The 21,664-nt window shown below is 35.8% G+C and overlaps 3 protein-coding genes across 6 annotated transcripts; all 3 read left to right on the top strand.

The window, feature by feature from the left end:
• The first annotated feature begins 390 nt into the window (after positions 1–390).
• LOC106307252 (serine/threonine-protein kinase HT1-like) lies at positions 391–2,467 on the top strand. The gene is made up of 6 exons (XM_013744152.1): positions 391–1,020; positions 1,109–1,230; positions 1,310–1,524; positions 1,607–1,781; positions 1,876–2,010; positions 2,102–2,467. Exons 1-6 carry the CDS (start codon positions 708–710, stop codon positions 2,306–2,308), a joined length of 1,167 nt encoding a protein of 388 aa, XP_013599606.1. The 5' UTR covers positions 391–707; the 3' UTR covers positions 2,309–2,467.
• A 148-nt stretch (positions 2,468–2,615) lies between these two features.
• LOC106307277 (homocysteine S-methyltransferase 2) lies at positions 2,616–4,734 on the top strand. 2 transcript variants are annotated; one of them, XM_013744186.1, is made up of 7 exons: positions 2,616–2,933; positions 3,318–3,374; positions 3,454–3,674; positions 3,774–3,903; positions 3,977–4,180; positions 4,261–4,332; positions 4,417–4,734. In XM_013744186.1, the coding sequence occupies exons 1-7, from the start codon at positions 2,679–2,681 to the stop codon at positions 4,576–4,578; spliced, it is 1,101 nt and encodes a 366-aa protein (XP_013599640.1). In that variant the 5' UTR covers positions 2,616–2,678; the 3' UTR covers positions 4,579–4,734. The 2 variants fall into 2 exon arrangements, with proteins under 2 accessions (XP_013599640.1, XP_013599639.1); XM_013744185.1 differs by having other exon boundaries at positions 2,620–2,933; positions 3,442–3,674.
• Positions 4,735–9,019: 4,285 nt separating this feature from the next.
• LOC106307276 (type I inositol polyphosphate 5-phosphatase 4) lies at positions 9,020–13,663 on the top strand. Of its 3 annotated transcripts, none has more exons than XM_013744182.1 (12): positions 9,020–9,346; positions 9,439–9,529; positions 9,663–9,740; positions 9,854–9,944; positions 10,019–10,123; positions 10,251–10,857; positions 10,958–11,151; positions 11,260–11,368; positions 11,465–11,613; positions 11,704–11,978; positions 12,069–12,136; positions 13,626–13,663. In XM_013744182.1, the coding sequence occupies exons 1-10, from the start codon at positions 9,314–9,316 to the stop codon at positions 11,915–11,917; spliced, it is 1,671 nt and encodes a 556-aa protein (XP_013599636.1). In that variant the 5' UTR covers positions 9,020–9,313; the 3' UTR covers positions 11,918–11,978; positions 12,069–12,136; positions 13,626–13,663. The 3 variants fall into 3 exon arrangements, with proteins under 3 accessions (XP_013599636.1, XP_013599638.1, XP_013599637.1); XM_013744184.1 differs by lacking the exon at positions 13,626–13,663 and having other exon boundaries at positions 9,020–9,158; positions 9,271–9,346; positions 12,069–12,529; XM_013744183.1 differs by lacking the exon at positions 13,626–13,663 and having other exon boundaries at positions 9,020–9,158; positions 9,266–9,346; positions 12,069–12,529.
• Positions 13,664–21,664: the final 8,001 nt, after the last annotated feature.

Here is a 21,664-nt window from a genome sequence, read left to right as displayed (position 1 = left end):
TTTTTGATTTTAAAAAAAAAAAAAAAAAAGTAGACCAATCGCGGGCCGCCACGACACGTGGGATCCGCGCTACAGTGATGAACTTTAGGAGAAAGGGATTAGGAGAGAGGAGTTCGTAGAGAGGAGTTCGTAGGATTAGATTATTTTATTATTTTTTTTTTTGATTTCTGTGTGAATCTCCATCCCCCATAAACACTCAAGCGAGGACAATTTAAACACACACGACACCCCGAATATAGGAAGTAAAAGAGAAAAGTTTCAGCGCTCGCTGCTCCAAAGATGGCGTGAGAGAAAGAAGAATCAAACATAAATTAAATATAAAAAAACATATATAAAAATTAAAGAAAGGGGGCAAAGGAATAAATTTTGTTCGAGCCAGCGAGAGAGAGAGAGAGAGAAGTTGGCCGGTGAAACAGTCAAAAAGACAGATGAGTTGGTCTCTCACCAAACTCCTCTACCGATTATATGTCTCGCTCTAATAAATCCATGTGAAACTTAAGTTTTCCTTTTGTGTGTGTGTCGTTGTGGTGACCACAATCAATCAATCAATCAAAATCTTATTTCTTCTTCCCTTTCTCATCTCTTTTGTCTTTTTTTCCTTTAGAATTTCTTTTGTCTCTCTCTCTCCACCACATAAACATAATTTTCGGAGTCATCATCAAAACGAAAACCCTAGCACTTGTCCTCAACTCCACTGATTGAACTCCATGGCGTCAGGCGGCGGAGAGGCGGCAAGATCGGTGGAAATAGGATCGGATCCCAAACTAGGGGGAGTCGGGAGCAGGAGCGCTGGAGGAGGTCAATACTTCAGGGCGGATACTCTTGATTTCAGTAAATGGGATTTGCACATGGGCCATACCTCCTCCTCCTCCTCTACTACCGCCAAGTCCTCCACATCCACAAAAGCTCCGATGCACGAATGGGAGATCGACCTCTCCAAACTCGACATGAAGCACGTTCTCGCCCACGGCACGTATGGCACTGTCTACCGCGGTGTCTACGCTGGCCAACAAGTCGCTGGTCCGTGTTTATCTCCCTAGTTATTTTTTTTATTTTATTTTTAAATAATAATTTGGTAATAAAAAGGTTGGTTCTGGTGGATTTGCAGTGAAGGTGTTGGATTGGGGAGAAGATGGTCAATCAACAGCTGCTGAAACTACAGCTCTGCGCTCTTCTTTCGAGCAAGAGGTCGCCGTCTGGCAGAAGCTCGATCACCCCAACGTTACCAAGGTATGTATTCACAACTACTAGTCTGATTAGTATTAGAAGAAGGAGAAGCTTTGACTTTGAATTTCTACATTTTTATCAGTTTATAGGAGCATCCATGGGGACCTCTGATCTGAAGATCCCTCCCGCTAATGATTCTGGGGGACGTGGTGGCAGCGGAGCACATCCTGCCAGGGCCTGTTGTGTTGTGGTTGAATATGTTGCTGGAGGCACACTCAAGAAGTTCCTCATCAAGAAATATAGGAGCAAACTCCCCATCAAGGATGTCATTCAGCTCGCTTTGGATCTCGCTAGAGGGTAATTAACCACTCTCTCTCTTTTTTTTTTTAATGTGTAAGGGATTGTTGGTCATATACATATCCTCTTTTTCCTGTCTCAGGCTGAGTTACCTCCACTCCAAGGCGATTGTGCATCGGGACGTGAAGACAGAGAACATGTTGCTAGAAACTAACAAGACGCTCAAGATTGCTGATTTCGGAGTTGCTAGAGTCGAGGCTCAGAACCCTCAAGACATGACGGGTGAAACTGGAACTCTCGGCTACATGGCTCCAGAGGTATGTATGGTATATTATCCCTTTTTGTGTTTCGTAATTGTGAAAAAAGGAATATATTAAAAAAAAGGTTATGTTATTTTTGGGGGTGGATAAGGTTCTTGAAGGAAAGCCTTACAACAGGAAATGCGATGTGTATAGCTTTGGTGTATGTCTCTGGGAAATATACTGCTGCGACATGCCCTACGCTGACTGTAGTTTTGCTGAGATCTCTCATGCCGTTGTTCATAAGGTCTCTCTCTCTCTCTCTCTCTTTCTCTCCTATTCTGAAAAAAAGGTTTTAATCAGAAAGATCTCATCCCTTATCTTTATTGGTTGAACAGAATCTGAGACCAGAGATTCCGAAATGCTGCCCACAGTCAGTGGCAAACATAATGAAGAGATGCTGGGACCCGAATCCAGACAAGCGTCCGGAGATGGAGGAGGTTGTGAAGCTACTTGAAGCGGTAAACACAAGCAAAGGCGGTGGAATGATACCACCAGACAAGTTTCAGGGGTTCCTCTGTTTCTGCAGACCTCGTGGCCCCTGATCTTTCTCTCTCATATTCTGCGTGATGATTCTTGGATTTTCTTTTTTCTTTTGGAGACTTTCGAGTTAGATTTGGCATTAAAAAAAACTCTCATTCTGTTCTATATACATGTATTTATACTACACCCAGTCTGGTCGTGTATAAAATTGATGATAAACCTTTGAATCTTCTTCGTTCCTTTTTTTGGCTGGGGTGTATTTGTCCGTTTTACAGGTCTGGTGATTCGTAAAATTTTAAATATGTAATTTGGGTAACAAAAGCCGAGAGAGAAAAAAACTAAGTGGGAAGAAGACATAAGTCTACAGAGGGAGTGGTTAAGTTGTGATATAGAAAAATCAACGAGTTTGAAAGATAAGGTTGTAAACAACACATGAATAGTAGTACCTGCATACAAAAAGGGAGATTTACATATTTGGTTGTTTTGTCCAACTTTGCGTCCGGGATGTTAACCAGAAGCTCGAAGTCGGAGGCTTTTAACTCGATGAAAGAGTTCCTGAAGCAGACAGGAGGCTATGCGATTATAGACGGCGGGCTAGCAACGGAGTTCGAGAAACATGGAGCGGATCTCAACGATCCTCTCTGGAGCTCCAAATGCTTACTCACTTCTCCTCACATCATCCACACTGTAACTCCTATTTCTCTTTTTTGGAAGTGTGAAATCTGAATCGTTGCTGTTGTCAGCTGCTTGACTAGGTTTTTTGCGCTTATTATAAATTATCCCTAGATTTAGATTTAGATTTAAATTGCAATATTTTGAGTGGAGTAGAGCAATATATTCTCGTTTCATTATTTGGTATTATTAACCAGATATTGATCCCATTGGCACTGATATTATTTAAAGCTGACAACCTTGTGAGCCCTAAACCTTATTTTGGTAATTGTTAGTCTTCATCTTTCTCCTTTTTTTTTTTTGTTTTGGAATATCTCTTGTTTCTTTGTAGTGGGGATTCTATGGTTTTCTTTGGCATTGCCACGAAATGGCTTTTGATTCTGTTTCCTGATGGAGCAGGTGTGTCTCGATTACCTTGAAGCTGGTGCTGATATTATCGCCAGTGCTTCTTATCAGGTTCTCTCTCTCTCTCTCTCTTTCTTTTTATGGGGTGCACTAAAACGTGGATCAATCTTTTGAATAGGCCACGATTCAGGGGTTTGAAACAAAAGGCTTTTCAAGAGAGAAGAGCGAATATTTGCTTAGAAAGAGCGTTGAAATAGCATGTGAAGCTCGGAGCACGTACTATGACAAATGCAAAGCTACCTCCTCCTCCAGCGACATTGTGGATGATAAGATTCTTAAAACGCGGCCTATACTAGTTGCAGCATCAGTTGGTAGCTATGGTGCTTACTTGGCTGATGGCTCAGAATACAGGTTTTAGCTGCTCTCATAAGCTACACTGCTCAGATTTTTTTTTGTCTTCATTGCCTCCTTAAAAACGTATTTCTTTTAATTGTTTCTTTTAATTTTCAGTGGAATCTATGGTGATTTGATCACGCTGGAAACACTCAAAGATTTCCACCGGAGAAAATTGCAAGTTCTGGGAGAGTCTGGTGCTGATATAATAGCATTTGAGACCATTCCAAGCAAGCTAGAGGCTCAGGTACTGATCGACTTTGATGTTGTTAGCTTCTTCTGGTGGGGTGTGTTAATAAGGTTTGAAGTTATCTTTCTAGGCATTTGCTGAGCTGTTAGATGAAGGGGACGTGAAGATTTCGGGGTGGTTTTCGTTTAACTCCAATGATGGGGTGAACGTGGTTAGCGGAGATTCCATCAAGGAGTGTGTCGCCATAGCTGAAGCCTGTGAGACAGTAGTGGCGGTTGGGATCAACTGTACCTCTCCAAGATTCATAGAGGGCCTAGTCTTGGAGATAGCAAAGGTGCTGCATGCTTTGTATTCTATCGAACACATTGGGTAAATCTTTTTCTTAAAAAGGCTTTGCACATATCTTTGATGCAGGTGACGAGCAAGCCTATACTAGCGTATCCAAACAGCGGAGAACGCTATGATGCTGACCGGAAGGAGTGGGTTGTAAGTCACATTATCATCATTACGTTGGTTGGAGACAAGGAAAATAATAGTAATAGTAATAGTTGGTGTGATTTTTTGGTGCAGGAAAACGCAGGAGTTGGGGATGAAGACTTTGTGTCGTACGTAGAGAAATGGATGGATGCAGGAGTGTCATTGCTGGGAGGCTGCTGCCGCACAACACCAGCCACCATCAGAGCCATTCACAAGCGACTTGTCACCCGCAGATCTCTCTTCTCTTCTTCTTAGCTTTTCCAACCTCCACCTTCACTCTCACTCTCTCTGAACCTTTTCTTTTTTTTTTGTGCAATAGATTTGTTGTACGAAACATACGAATGAGTTTGTTTTCCCTTTCTTTGCCAAAAACAAAAAAAAAACAAGCTTTTCTTTGAAACGTGATCAAAAGTTTTGGGTCAAAGACTAATTACATTGAGATATCTCCCTCTAGAATCATCTTCAGGTTACAATACCTAACAGTTAGACTCGTTATGTGACTTAGAAGCGGAACAAAATCAGCTGGTCTGTGTCTTGAGATTCTGATACATACATTCTTTCTTTTAATGGTCAGCTACGCATAGCAAGGTTCTATTTTCCAATATCCTTTGGAGTATTCTTTCTTTTAATCTCTTTGTTCAGATGTTACAAAAGTGTTTTTTTTTCGGATATGCAGTGGGACAACAAGGGCGAAAGCGGACCATGATTGGATCTCTACTCTACGGTTGACATTTGTGACTATAAGTTCCCAAAGTTTGCCCTGTTTTTATGATATATATATTAGGTATGTTTATATGCAAGATGTCTCAATGCTTGAGCGTTGGGCTTGTACTTGTACCGTACGGTTGGGAAATTATGAGATGTGATGAAAAAGACCACACATGAGTTATTATTTGATGTGTGTTATCACCACTTCTTTCTTTCTGATCAGTTATACCAGAAAACAATGCATAAAGAGATAAAAAGAGTTACATCATCCTATTTTTATTTTTTACCCCTAAACCCTAAAGTCTCCGGTGTTCAGAAAGTGATGGACCATACTCGCACCATACCTCTTTCTTCTTCTTCTCGTAAGGGTTCTTCAAAGTGAAAAAACTTTCACATCAACCATCATTCCTTACAACTTTTCCCCTTCGATAAAACGCCCAATACGTGCAATTTTTGTCGCATCATATCACTTTTTTTCTTTTGCAGTTTCCGCATTTATGAATTGAGTAAATTGAATGCATACATGTACATATTGGAGTCTGGGGCTTGGGAAATTTGTATACTGCGTTGAGATATATTAACATCAACCTCAAAACAATGAGGAAAAAAAGAAGTTCCTTACAAGATTGGAGGAAACAAACATTTAACTATACTAATTTATGTCTGTTCATTCAGATAAAGTATTATAATTCAGAAACAGGCTTACCAATCGTATCCTAATGTTGTTCTAGGTGTTATCCTGTATATTTATTTATAATACGCCACCATGTGGCGGATAATCTACAAAGTCGCCCTCATTAACAGGTCATTCGTTAATACTATAGTTTTTATACATACACTTATAAGAAGTATATAACAAGGGATGAACAATTACAGAAAACTCAGATACACACAAGAGCATCAACCTTGAGAGTTATCTTATCACTATTAATACTGGTTCATTCTATTAGTCTATCGAACAAATGGTATCTTTTAAAAATCTTCTAGTTCTTTATTATTGGGTGTACTTGTGTTGACGTGATACAATAAAAAAAACTAATACTACTATTAGTGATCCCTTTAATTAATCAGTACGTTTCGTTAATCAGAGTTGTCATAGGCATTTAACAAAGGAAAAACAATGAAAGCGTAATTATATAATGTCTTGTTATAGCTGGCACAGTGTTTTGTTGAGACAGATAAAGTTATTGAGCCTTCATTTTTATTTTTTATATTTACAAAAATAAAAGGTCGTTGCGATGTATCTTCTGATCTTCTCTATAATTTTTTTGTAAGATATGTTCAATAGTAAAAAGGGTTTAACATCATTTTTGAAGTTCAGTTTTTTTAAATGCAATTTTTGCCTATAGTTAGTAAAGTTATATTGGAGGTTTCATATTAATACGGATAAAAAGTCGTTTGTAATAACTATTGTGGGGAGCTTTTTATCACGGATTTGGTACACATGTAATGTAATTTATGTTGTTTAAAAGTTATGTTGTGGGATTAAAATTGCTACTGGTATAATTGTTTTTTTTTTATCACAGTTGCATGTATTTCACATAGTTGTATTCGCAAGACTATTTTTTATAGAAAAGTGATTTTCGAAAATAAAACCGATCATATCTTAATATGCTAATGAATTAGTATACGTCTATGCATATATATAAAAATTATTAACATGTTTATACAAATTGAAATTCTCTCTCTCAAAATTATTATGTAAGTTAACAAGATTCATATAATTAGAATCCTGTATTCGATAAAAAAATAGATTCACGTGATTTAATTCTTATGACTGACATAATTATTAAGCAATGAAATTCTAATCACTAAATACATGTTTATTAAGATTATAGCTTTTAGTTGAACATGTTAACTAGGATGTTTTCATGAATTATTTTGTAAAAGAATAATACAACTTTAAAAAAAATTAATACTACAAAATCGTCAATTAAATAGAAACAGACACATATAAAAAAGGGGGATTTACATATTTACTAAACCCAAGTATTGGTCTGAAGAAACAGACACGGTCTCCCACATGCAGCATGTGTCATTTTAACTTTACCTTACAAAATAAATCGCTTAAATTCACCAAACCATGTCTTAAAAGTGGGAACTCGATGTTATTTTATTTTCAAAAATCGAGATAAAGCAAAACATGGGGGTTATTGGGCCCCCTAAATTAACACTACAAGATCCACAGTGTTCAAAAATACAGAAAAGGTAACTTACATATAGCGTATATTCGCTAAACCCTTATGCCTTGTGATTAAGCAAATATTTCACAATTTGATACTCGATTCGGCCCAAACCCTAAGCCGAAGTAATTTAAACCGACTCTGTGTTTATAAATTATACTACCTCCGTTTCCACAAACATAGATTTTTTAATATTTTCACACATATTAAGAAATCACATTAAACTACCATAATAAATATATCATTTTCTGTAATTTTCAATTTTCAATAACTTTTAACTAATAATAATTCAACAAAGTAAATTAATTTTTTTGAAGTTTACAATTTTTTCATAGAAAACACAAAAATACATCTTTTTGAAACAATTTTTTTTCTAAAAATTCTATCATTAAAGAACGGAAGGAGTAATATAAGTCATAACTACACTTTTTATAGGACGAAAAGATCATTATTTTTGAATTTTTTATACTCATTATGCCTGGCATTAAGTAGACTGGATATTCACCCTATCAATGTACGCATATATTTAAATATAAATATTAGACGGAATAATATAAGCCATAACTACACTTTTTATAAGACGAAAATATCATTATTTTTGAATTTTTTATACTTATTATGTCTGGCATTAAGTAGACTGGATATTCACCCTATCAATGTACGCATATATGTAAATATAAATATTAGACATGACCGGTCCTGAAATTTTGGAAACCGCATATTATTTAATAAAAATTTTAATAGTTTGGAGTCCTAAATTTTTTTTTACTAATTTAGAAGCTTATTTGTATAGAATTTTTTCAAAAATTTTGGGAGTACGAGCTGAATGTTTCATCAGCCCTCAACCGGCCATGATACTATAGCAATGTATTCTTGCAGTAATAAGAAGTGAGTACTATTGTTTGAACTAAAATTTTGAAAAAAGTAAAATAGATCGAAGAAGACGAGGCAAAGTCTTGCAAAGGGGATGATGGTCCCGTAGACATTAGTCTAGATTGGGTCAAAAAGAGTCCCCCTCCTCTTTACACACAACAAACTCAATTTTATAAACTTCACATTTTACTAAAAAGTGAATACGTTTGTTTTCTTGGTCTTTTTATTACGTTTGGTAAACGTGTTAATTCCATTTTCTATGATTAAACTGCACGAATGCACAAATATAAAGTGGCATTTGTAGTTTTTGATGTCACCCGAAACCTCAAACTTCACCCTCTAAACATGCATACATGCACCTACCTTAGCTCACCAATCCACCTCTAGTATTGATGCTACTATATTTTAATTGTCATTTACTAAGTAACTATTATTTCCTGGCGACAATTTCCCAAGAATTCAGATTTCGTTTTGTCTGTTTTTGTTTATATGTTTGTTCTAATTGCCAAATCCGGGATTTGTATTGCATATATGGAATGGAACAACCCAAAAGTGTTTATTTTTATATCGTGATCTTGTACTTTTCCTTTAAAAAAAATTATGATTACTATTCTGTATCATATTTATTTCAGTTATAATAATACTGAACACATAAAGGAAAGAAGATGTTCCAAAAAATCTTTATATATAAAGGAAAGAATTTAATTTCAAGCACTACTCTATTACCGAACTTAGAGCTTTAAGGAGAGTGGTGGGAGATATGTTAAGGGTTTACATATTTATGGAAATAATCTTTTTTCTATATTTTTTTTAAATCAAACAAAAATTGAAGGGAAACTGCAATAAATATAGACTGCAACTAGCAAATTAAAAAATTAAATAAAGGAGTATATTTCATTTATAAAGGGAGGAGAAGACAGACTCAAAGAGAGAGAGAGAGAGAAAACAGATAGAAGAAGAAGCTCTTTGTTCCCTACCCACGTTGATATATGCCCAGAAACGAAGGCCCCCCCTGTTTTCAAATCTCTAATTTCAAAGTCTTTCTCTCTGTAGCTGTTGTGTTTATAAGAAGTAATCTCACATATTCTCTTCCTCATTATCTTTTATATTCTTCTGTCAACACCATTTCTTAACTGGGTCAGGGGATGCTTATGCTTATCTATTGGTTTTTGCAAAAGATTAGTTCGTGAAATCAAGGATCTCTATCTATTCATTCTATATAAACAATGGGTGATGGTAGTAGCCTCAAGAGAACCAAGGTTTTTCTTCTTTGACCAAAAATAATAATAATTAAACTGGTATTGATTATCATCACCACCCAGACGTTGCTGATCTCCAAATTCTTGTGCAGCGTTCATGGCCCAGAACATTGGTTAAGAAATGGCTCAACATCAAGAGCAAAGCAGAAGATTTCCACGCAGACGACAGAGACGTTTACAAAGGTAATAAACTCGTATATATTTTAAACTAAATGTTATTAATGAACAGCCTTCTTCTAGTCTAGGAATGTGAGAAGTGAACAGCTTTTGTTTTCTACTTTATAGGATGTTCACTTTAAAAAAAAAGTTTTTGCAGGTGAATGTGGAGACTGGAGTAACAATGTCATTGAAAGAGAAGAAGCATGCTCTGTTAACAAGAAAAGCAACTATGCTGGTCAGTAACTACATGCTTCTTCCTTCTTTATTTCATTTTCTAAACTCATTTTAACTTTAAAAAATAATAATTGAATTTTACAACAACAAGTGTTTTAATTAATTTGTATTCAGAGGCTCGGTGTAGAAGAAATAATGGAAGAGGTAGACGAAACAGACAGGAATTAGATTCAGCACCACTAGTTAAACAAGTTCATAATCTCAGGTACTTATATTTTTCTTGTGTCTCTTTGCTTTTTGGGCGAATTCTTTTCCTCTAAGACACGTTGTTCACATCAGGGTTTTTACTGCTACCTGGAATGTCGCCGGCAAATCTCCTCCGAGTTATCTGAATCTCGAGGATTGGCTCCACACCTCCCCTCCTTCCGACATTTACGTTCTTGGGTATTGCTAACCTCTTTTAATTCGATTTTACTCAAAAGTTAAATAAATCACATGAAAAAAAAACAAACAAATAAAAAAAAACACATGATGTTTTGTTTCCTAATCTCTCTGAGACTTCCCCACACAGCTTCCAAGAGATCGTTCCTTTGAACGCCGGCAACGTTTTGGGTACAGAAGACAACGGTCCGGCCAGGAAATGGGTTTCTCTCATCCGAAGAACCTTGAACACTCTCCCTGGCGGAGGAAGCTGCCGGACCCCTTCCCCTGTTCCCCACCCGGTCGCCGAGCTCGACTCCGACTTCGAAGACGCAAACTCCTCGTTCTATCATCGTAGGTCGTTTCAGTCGCTTAGCAAGAGCCTGAGGATAAACAACTTTGACATGTCAGCAGCATCCATGCAGCAGCCACATCTTGACCGGAGGTTTAGCGTATGCGACCGTTTCGTGCTGGGCCACGATTCCTACGACCAAAGCTTCAGGTATTGCTCCTCCGAGGACGACGAGGACAATGTGCATGACTCTAATTCTCCATCCTGTGATCAATATTCCGCTGTCTCGAGGAGTGGATCTTTTGTGACAGAGGAGAGAGACAAGTCTAAGTATTGTTTGGTGGCTAGCAAGCAAATGGTTGGGATATTCTTAACTGTTTGGGTGAAGAGTGATCTAAGGGACAGTGTAAAGAATCTCAAAGTTTCTTGTGTGGGAAGAGGCTTGATGGGCTATCTCGGAAACAAGGTAAAAGAATATCCACATTATTTTCAAATTTAATGTCTTTGTGGAAGAGGTTGTCAAATTTTGATCTATATATATATATATATTTTAATATAATTTGCAGGGATCGATTTCGATCAGCATGTCAGTACACCAGACTAGCTTCTGCTTTGTGTGCAGCCACTTGACGTCTGGTCAGAAAGAAGGTGACGAGCTGAGAAGAAACTCCGACGTTTTAGAGATTCTTAGGAAAACCAGATTCCCTAGAGTGAACAACGCAGGGGAGGACAAATCTCCTCAAACGATTTTAGAACACGAGTGAGTTATTTGTTGCAGTGAATGTTCTTTGTTGTTGGTCGTCCTTATTAAATTCTTTGATCACTGCAATAAGCATGCTAAATCTTGTTTTGTTATGTGTCTTTTCAGTCGGGTAATCTGGCTCGGAGACTTGAACTACCGTATAGCTCTTTCTTACCGGTGTACAAAGGCTCTTGTCGAGATGAGAAATTGGAGTGCTTTGCTTGAGAAAGACCAGGTAAGAAATTAGCATTTTCAAAAGGCCCAAAAAACCATTTATTTGAAAAAACAAACTTGTCTAAAAGACAAATTGTCACTTTTGTTTTTGTTATAGTTGCGGTTAGAACAACGTAAAGGTCGTGTCTTTGAAGGATGGAATGAAGGGACCATCTATTTCCCACCCACTTACAAGTACTCTAACAATTCAGATGTATATGCTGGTGATGATCGTCTCACCAAGGCCAAAAGACGGACTCCAGCATGGTTAGTATTAGTGTTTCTTTCTTTTGAGTATAAACAAACAACTTAATACATATATAATATTTATGAGTTTTTTTAATCTAAAAATTGAAGGTGTGATCGCATACTCTGGCATGGTAACGGACTTAGTCAGCTGTCGTATGTTCGCGGCGAGTCAAGGTTCTCAGATCACAGACCAGTCTACAGTTTGTTCTCTGTAGAGATTGAATCGGTATATAGAAACTGCAATATCAAGAAAAGCTCTAGGGTTGAAGTTGAGGAACTTCTTCCTCAACGGTATGGATACGCTGGGCTTAGCCCTTACTAATTCATTATCACGAGACAGGGGAGAGGATTCAACATTTCTAAAGTCTGAAAAGAAAAAAATGGTAACTAAATCTTTGATGATCATTTAGTATTTTTACACTTGTTGCTCTCGAGGTGGGTGTTGATCTTCATGATCTTGCTGCGCTTTCTAGGGGTTATTCAAGGTCTTCCATGTTTTTTCGGTTGGGAATAGGGGAAGAAGATTCGGGTGAAAAGCGAAGTAAGTAATTAATATAGCTTTTTAGCTGAACAGTTCCTTTTCTCTTTAGGATTATAGAGAATGGACCAGTTTTGTGCACTTCGAACCATTAGTTTCTCCACAGGATGTAGTGTATAGATATATGTGTTTGCAACTTTGCATGTACATCTTATTGATTCTTTTGGAATGACCACTGTGTTTCAAATTGGAAAATCTCAGTTTATTATCAGTCTTTTGTCCTATGATCTCCCCCTCTCCCTACAGCGAAACAAATTCAACTTGTCTAACAGTGCAGAGTGAATATGGATATTTTCGATTTTGAAAGTGAGGAGATAACTTTTTTAAAAAAGAGAGTCAAGCTCGTGGAACTATATTACTATATTCTTGCTTTTGTACTTTCGAATCAACCCACTTGTGTTCTTACGACCGGTTCATCTTCGTTAATATAAGTACTGTAGAACTATATATCAAGGTTCTAAAAATTGGTCCAGGTGGCGCCTAGTCGGCAATTCGGTCCCATCCGAAACGATTTTCTTAAAATTCGATTTATACCGATTTATACGATTTATATCGGTTTAAAATGTTCTAAATTGTTTAAAATCGATTTAAATCGATATAAATTAGTCTATATATGTTATATTAGCAAAAAATGTTAGTATAAATCTAAATTTTATTTATTTTTGTTTTGTATATCTAATTTTGATAATTCATCATAATAGTTAAATTCTAAAACTAAAATATCTCATATAAATGTAAACTATATACTACCTCTATTCCCGAAAGTAAGATTTTCTAAAGTGTTCACGCTTATTAAGAATTCAATAAATGTTTATAATTTATTTTTTCTTTTACTTTATTATACACTTTCCAATAATTTTTCACCAATGAAATTTAATCAATTCAAATATTTTCATTTAATGCTTCTTAAAAGCATAAAAAATACCTTAAACATATAGAAAATCTATCTTTGTGGAACAAGTAAAAAATCTAAAACATCTTACTTTAGGGAACAGAGAGAGTATAAAATAAATCAATAATTCGTTAACGCTTAGACTTCGCCTAGGTCCGAATAATCCGAATAGTCTGTCTAGTCGCTAATCTTCTATAGAGTGTTTAGTTATCGTCTAGAGATTTACTGAACATTGTTATTTATTACTTCGAGAACCAAATACTTAGAGCACCCGCAATGGTGTTACCCAAAGAGGAGTTCTTAGAAAAAGTGTATTTTGATTTTTTAAATATTATTTTTTTTTTTCAGATTAAAAAATATATATATCAACCAATCGCGGGTCGCCACATGTCGTGGGGGCCCGCAAATAATGCAAAGATTCACTAAAAAAAAGTTTTTATTTAAAAATTTTAAAGATTGAATCCTTAGCTTTTGGTGGAGTCCACTGATTATTTAATTATTTTTTGTCTAAGTATTCCCACTGCATGCTCTTACAACAAAAAATGGCAATGATAACCTCCCTCTCTCTATATTTCCGTGCATTCTCATGTCCTTTTACAGAAATAAACGCGCGTCGGATCAAACCGCGTGAAGTAAACGTCAGTATATAATTGGTGGTCGATTGGTGGTCGAGGTAAGAGGACAATGGAGGATCAGATAAAGAGTTGTGTCTCTCTTTTTTTTAAAGAAAAATTCCTTCAGTCTCCTTGCAAGACACACACACACACAACCTTTGTATTTATTTATAAATAAAAGAAAATAAAAGAATTGATTTCTCGCAAATGATACCGACGGCGACGATTCGTAGCTTCAAGAAAGTATAAAAAAACAAAATGGAAAAATATACTCTTTTTTTGGGCAACTGGAAAAATATACTCATACGTAGAAGAAATACAAAGTGGAAAAATATTCGACGGTAGATAAGTAATAATATCACCACCCCATATTGTATTTATCTAGCAAAGAGACATAGTCGACGGTAGATAAGATATTTTGGTCGGAGGAACTGCGGAGATTAGAGGTAGGACGCATATGCACTCACTCTCACTGCCCATCCTCTCATTCTCTTTATTTATTTTCCTTTTCCTTTTATATGTTTAATTCTTTTGTCTTTTTTTTGGTCGAAAATTTAATTCTTTTGTCTTATATTCGCATTTTTCCTTTTCTATAATAGTAGTATTAGCTTGGTAATAGTGGAATACAGAACTACATCATGTACGAATTTTCTTTATTATTATTGATGGATATGATGAGAAGATCCTATAAACTAGATCACGACCACATGCCATGTCGTAACATTTACTCGACCTTTTCTGCTAAGGACCAAATCATTTGTTTTTTTCTTCCACTTGGATCCACTCGATTTCAGTTTCTTCAAAACCGTTTTTACAATAGATGCTTCGGAAATTTTAAAACTAGCAATCAGTTAAGATATTTAGATTATAAAAGCATCGTGAATCTTCTTTGAAGCGTTTGGAACTAAAATGAAGCTAACCATAGCTTCATGACATCTTCATAACCCTTCATGCCCATCATTTGGATCGTATAGATCCGGTTTCTCACTTGTTTGTCATTAATAGCCCTCTGAGGAATTCACTGTTCTGATGTGTTTCTCCACGACGTCCCCCAATCCCATTACGCTCTTGCCATAGTGAGTAAACTGTCACTTGAAACACTGACCGCATAAAATAGAGCTTGTTTTCCCTATAGCTCTATCGACCAACACCTTCAAAATCTGACTCCAAACCTTCGTGTAGCTTGAGCCTAACAGCCTGATGGTTAACACTTTCCAAATTTCCTCAATATCTCATTTAATTTTTTTTACCTTCTCTAATTACGGATAACGATAGTCATATGGATTTTGGAAGATACTACCTAATACACTGAATACGATAACTACATTTATTTAATTCCAAAGATAGTGTCACATTAACTAATACACCGAATACGATAAGTACAATTGTTTTCTTGACTCTAGGCTTGTAGTTTTGTTTTTTTTTTTGTTAAGTGATTTCAAAGGCGTTCTAGGCCAAATGACTAATCACCAAGAAACCCATAGAAATCCATGTTTTCTTGCCACTTAAGGCGTCTATGGGTGGTCAAGGGAAATCGAACCCATGGCAGAAGCTCCAGCTGGAACCCCTTTACCACTAAGCCAAGACCACTTGGTTGCTTGTAGGTTTGTTTCATATGAGCAATTTAAAAAACGATCGATGTTTCCATGTGATATTCCCTCGAACCTTCTAATTATGGTGTACACGTATAAAACTATATATTTTAACTATTATATATGAAAAATGTTTGACTTTAAAGTTAGTCTTTTCCAAACAAAACAAAACCAAAAAGAAAGTTTATGCAAAGAATAGCTAACCTACGACTTCAATCAGTGCTTGATTGATATTTCAGGGAAGACGACCTATTTCCACACAAGAACTATCGTATAGTAATAAATGTACACAATGTTTCAGCCTCGTCATAATTGCACACCACAGAAGTATAACAACCACATTCCACACGCAATGAAAGTTCGAAACTCGTTTCCACACAAACCGAGATTTGGCTTGGTTTTAATGGTTTATAACATAAACCGATAGTAAACCAGTTCATAACGATTGGTACTGGTACAACCAGACCCAGATAAAGATCCGACTAAGGATCGATTTAAACCCGACCCGAAACCTTCTAAAAAACCCCAAAATCGATTTCCCTTTCATTTTTTATAACCCTAAAACCTCTTCCCCCTCTTCATCATCTTCTGTCTCTGGATACAAGTTATGCTTCACTTGAGGTTCATCAACAAAGTTCATGGCTTCTTTCTCAATGTTGTAATCATTACGCTATCTTCGATCTTCACCATCATAGTCAAAATCAGGAGAATCAGGAGTCCCCGAGTCGAAATCAGGTGCATCATTCCACTCAACATTCACATCAGTCCATGGCTCCATTGTCGATTTCTGCAAAATAGAGAGACACTGAGTCAATACCAGAGAGAGACAGAACAATAACGACAAAGACAAAGAGAAAGAGAGATAGATAGAGAGAGAGAGAGAGAGAGAGAGAATTGTCGAACACTTACCTGAATGGAGCTAAGCAGAAGATCAACGCCGTTCTTGGCGAGAGAGACAAAGGATTTAGGTTCTTAGGGTTTCTAATTTTCTTAAGTCTGGTCTTGGGTTTGTCTGGTTTATTGATTTAATCTGGTTTATATTCTCTAATCGGGTCGTAATCGGGTTATTTTTTGTTAGTTAAGTTAGTCACTGGTTAAGTTTATGGTTTAGAGAACACTAACCAACGTTTAACCAGTTTTTGTAGGTATTAGTTCGGTTTGTGTGGAAACGAGTTTCGAACTTTCATTGCGTGTGGAAGGGGGTTATTATACTTCTGTGGTGTGCAATTACGACGAGGTTTAAACATTGTGTACATTTATTACTATACGATAGTTCTGGTGTGGAAATAGGTCGTCTTCCCGATATTTCAATATAGGACTTGTTGTTTTTTCCTTTGTCAACGTATTGGATCTCTTTGGTAAGGGCGTAAGAGCACTTCCAATGGGGGTTCTACCCATTGTAGTTCTAAATATGAATATGTGTGTATGTATATATTATATATATGTATGTAGTTGTGGGGTCCACTAAATAGTGTAGAACCCATACCCAAAGGTTCTAAACCAATATATACACTATTTAGTGAACCCCAAAACTATATACACATATACAATATATACATACACACATATTCATATTTAGAACTCCAATGGGTGGAAACCCCATTGGAGGTGCTCTAAGAGCATCATTATCGCCGTTCCTTAGTTGGGTTTCTTAATGTAATAAGGATTAAAAGAAAAAGAAAATTAGAGCATAATAGAAGAGACGTTTCTTAATTAAGGGTCACAAGAAACGTCTCTTGAGTCCTTTCTTCCCCCATTGAAATTTGCTTCCTCTCTCTATAGCCCATTCATCCTCGCAATCTCTTCTCCACTCTATTGATTCATCGCACAATCTATGGGTGGGTAGCATCACGATGGATCTGACGGAGTTGTTTGGAAGGTTCGGCTCATCGCGTTCAAACAGTAAACCCAATTATCTTCTCTCTCGCTCACCGTCCACCATCACCGTCGCCGTCGTTCGGTCATGTTCAGAACTGTATCATAACCTTGCCCGCGAGTCGAAACGTATTGGACCTTTTGTTGTTCTCTGTACTCTTTAGTTTTTTTTTCTTTTTCTGATTAATTATTGTTAATCGACTTTTGATTTCGTCCAAAGTTTAATATTTTCTCGATAAATTATTTCTGTAGAGGTCAGTTTGATTTAATATTTGAAGTCGAACTGCGTAAATGTGTTTCTCTCTTGGAGTGTGTTCACCACTTGTTTGATGTAATAGGTCCAAAGTTCTCATGCATTTCAGTAATTACTGAGAATGTTTGCAGTAATGGAGGAGGGACGCCAGAAGGACTTGCAGTTGTTGGAAGAAATCATTGATAAATGTTTAACACATAAGCTTTTACAGACTATTGCTTCACGGTATTTGAAAGTCACCTCCTTTACTTTTCAGAATCCAGATTTTTAAATTGTATGTATGATGAAATATAATGTGTATGTGAAGTTTTTCTTGGAGGGTTAAGTTAGCTTGTTTACTTTGTATGCTATTCATTTGTTGGTTTTGCAGGGACAAGATCTTTGAAGATCAAAAAGCAATGTATCCTTTTTGTATAGGAAAGTCTCTTGCTTCTCATTTTCTACATCTCACTAAACTAGTCCTTGTTGTTTTGTTAGTTTCTGCCTTTGACTCTTAGCCCCACTAAAGATGAACAGTTCAGGTTTTTCACTTGGTATTGAGTTTCTTGTACTTCGGAGGAGCTGTTCTTGGTTTAGTCATTCGCAATACTTTGTTGTTCTAGTGAGTCTTATTTACACTAGCAAAGTCACTATGCATTCTCATCAAGTAGAAAGTCACTGTGTAGCTCCTTCACATGTTGAAAGTATAAATCTAGAGAATGTCTTGAGGCAAAGCGATAATGGCTTTGTTTGCAGGGTTGAGCCTGATATGCTTGCCTTCTCGGGATGCTATTATGGTGGTGGTGATAAGGAAAGGAGAGAACTTGCATCAATCAGAAGGAGATGGAAAACATTACATGTAATGCCTACTCTGCATACTCTTCGAGAATGGCTGCACTAGACTTCCTAGTGTGTGATGAAAGTGACGTTTTTGTAACCAACAACAATGGCAATATGGCTAAAATATTGGCTTGGAGGAGGTACTCAAAACATCATCATCATCTTCTTCTTCTTTTTTGCTTTCATGGAGTTGCAAAGTGTTTTAAGTTTTTGGTGATATCAATAAATTTTAAGTCTAATAAAAAAATGTTTCATAATTTTTGTTTAAGAACCCTTAATTAAGAGATTTTGCATTGGAGCATATAAATGTTTGGGTCTCTTAACTAAGTCTCTTAACTCACATTTACTATTTAAAAGTATTAAAAAATAATTAAGAGATCCTAAAAGGATCTTTGGGATAATGATGCTCTAAGGGACAAACATATATAGCTATATTTAAATATTGGATCTTCTTATTCTCAACATTATTAGCCCTCCCTTCGTTATCACTAATTTATCCTCTAATTAACACAACCAAATTCATATATAATATCATATCCCTCCATGGGAATCCCTGTTGATTGGGATTTGCGACTACATAAATCATAAACTAATCGATAAACAAAGTAAAAGATTCTTAAGGCTGTTTGTTAGTCAAATTGGTCACAGTTTGTAACATATGATCTGTATCCCTTGGACTCTTGCATGATACTTAGATGACGCAGTAGGTAACTATAATGGCGATAAAGATATGATTTTATATATACCCGAGGCCAGATGGGTGAGTGCTGATTAAGAGCATCTGCAATGTAAAACTCTATTTTTTTTCTTTTAAAATGGAGTAAAAGTGAAAATGTAGTAAAATTGCTATAATTCTATTCCATTTTCCACTTCATAATGAAGTGATGAACAAACAAAAAATAGATTACTCCATTTATGGAGTAAATTTCATTATAGAGTGAGATATGAAGTTGGATTGGAACATTTCTTACTCCATCTTTATTTTTACTCCACTTTAAAAGAAAAAAATGGAGTGGAGATGGAGATGCCAGCAGAATAAATTAATCATGTCATTACATATTTCAGTGGTTGGAATGTGTTTTTTTTTCTGAATTGAAAAGTTTTTCTTACCGAATATACATGTTCCCGTATGGGCCGGAATCCTTTCCAAAACAATAATTTGTTGTAATCTCCTTTGGAGGACAACAACGACGAGTAAAGCAACATACACTTGGTCAGCACACATCATGCAATTTGCATTTTAAATAGATATGAAGAATTATGATACTCTATAATAGTTAAGTACAAATGGTAAACCTCATAGTGAAAATTTTGGAGACTATATTTAACGTGACGTAAATGATTTGTTTTCTTATAAAACTTAGAAGTTAAAAAAATTGGGCTGATCATAAACTTTTATTTAATTAAATTTAGGATCAAATGTCGATAATACCACGTGTAAAATGTAAATTGCTAGTTTCAATAAAACTGAATAATGATCTTAAATATTCACTCTCATAACCAGTAGACTACTGTCCACTTGGTATGTGATATGAATCATTGAGTTTTATGAGATACGATTTGACAAAAATGTATGTTTTATGATCGAAATGTGTACGAGTGAACCTAGCTATTGTATATGATTGATCCAAACAGAGGTGGATAGAGATATCAAGTGGTTGACAAAAAAATTCAAGTTACAGAAGTTACAGAAACTCGCATTAAATATCTCAAAATAAATAAGAGGGAATAGCACTACTGATAATACCATATATCTTCGAGCTACATCAATACTCGATAGCTGGTGCAGTTTTAGAATCGCACGATTTACTCTATGAGTAATAAACTAATAATTAATTAATTATCCCGGTAGAAAAGTCAAAAGGAAGTTTGTGTAAGTTACTCTCCACGTGTTGGGAGGAGAGATAATCCCACATCATCAGCGTCTGCAAGCGAGATGTGATGATAACTGATGTGGCAGAATGGATGACATCATCCGATATAGAACTTGCATGTAAACTGAGTGGGAAGTGGTCGAGAACAAGTGAAATGCGACGTGTATGTTACCTCTTTGTAAGGCTAAACTCAGCAAACGATATCCTTTAAAGAGAAAATAAACTAATAAACAGATCTTGATTATTATTTTTTTTTTTTTGAAACAAACAGATCTTGATTACAAAATGTAACTAATCCATCATTTTTTTTTTATAATACTCAATATGCTTTGAAAAATGTGGTTGAATATATCGATTCTTATATATGATTCGGCCGGTTTGATTTAATTAAGATATGCGACTAGTACTATATAAAACCCCTCAAAAACAACCATTGTGAAGGAATGAACTAATGATTTTGAAAAGGAAATTAAATATGAAAAGGTGAAGTGATGAACTGCAGAGAACAGAGAGAGAGAGACAAGGGACATGCGTCATTGATTTGGTCCACGCCCCCACCCCCTTTTTCTGTCAAAAACATACATCGAAACAGCACTTACAGTTTTGATAAAGAGTTTTACCATAATAGGTAATTAGCTGTTCTTTTAGGAGAGGCATGACGTCATCTTCTTTTTCTAGTATTTGCCTCGTCGACGTTTGCTTCTGTTCCAACCTTCCTGTCAGTGTCTAGTAAATTAACAGCGTCAGATGCGATCACCTCCCCCTACATAATTTTTACACACAACAACAATGCATATGATATGAAGATGTAGATTTTTAAGTGTTTTGTATCAGTTTGGGAAATACTACCTGAGATATTATAGACATGTGTTATAAAGATGGACTGTATTGGAATTAGTGTATTCTGAGTTAGAAACTTTATTATATTTTGGACAAAAGAATATATTTACTGTGAAATTTAAATTAATTGTAAATGATATTTTTACTTGAAGAAGTTAAAAAAAGAGTCATAGCTTAAGAGAGAGAGATAATTTTCATAGAGAAGAATTTTGGGTGCAAATTCTTGCTTGTTATGAAAACATGACGTCCATCATGAAACAAGTCATTATTAAAAATTTATCAAAAAAAATAAAATAATGAAACAAAGGATGTTGTGTTCGTGTTTGCGGTCAAGCATTTGGAGTTAGTGTTGTATTTTGGGTGTTGAAGTACTCGTTGACATATACTTTTGAATTTTAAAAAAATGAAATTTAGGCTCTAGAGAAAGTTTTAGCTTAGAATCAATTAATCCTAAAGAGTTTTTGTAATAAAAAGAGCGTTATGTAAAGATGATTGTGCCTAATCAATGCTTTTATCAAATACGTTATATTTGCTTTTTCTTGTTCTAGTGAATTAAAAAAGATAAAAGTTGTGTTTTGTTTATTCTGCACTTTACTATCTCGTCTACACTAACCTGATATTCTTCTTATTTTTCCTTTTGTGTGTGTAAGAATCTATAAAGTTCTTGCAAGTGTTAAAAAGGAAGACTAGGCTTATGAAAAGCGCCGCATTGAGACGGTGAGAGTAAATGACAATGGGCCCTTATATAGGCCTGATGAATGAGTCCTCTAAT

The sequence above is a fragment of the Brassica oleracea genome, chromosome C8 (assembly GCF_000695525.1).
Source record: "Brassica oleracea var. oleracea cultivar TO1000 chromosome C8, BOL, whole genome shotgun sequence".
Lineage (NCBI taxonomy): Eukaryota > Viridiplantae > Streptophyta > Magnoliopsida > Brassicales > Brassicaceae > Brassica > Brassica oleracea.
This window is presented reverse-complemented; position numbering and strand designations above follow the sequence as displayed.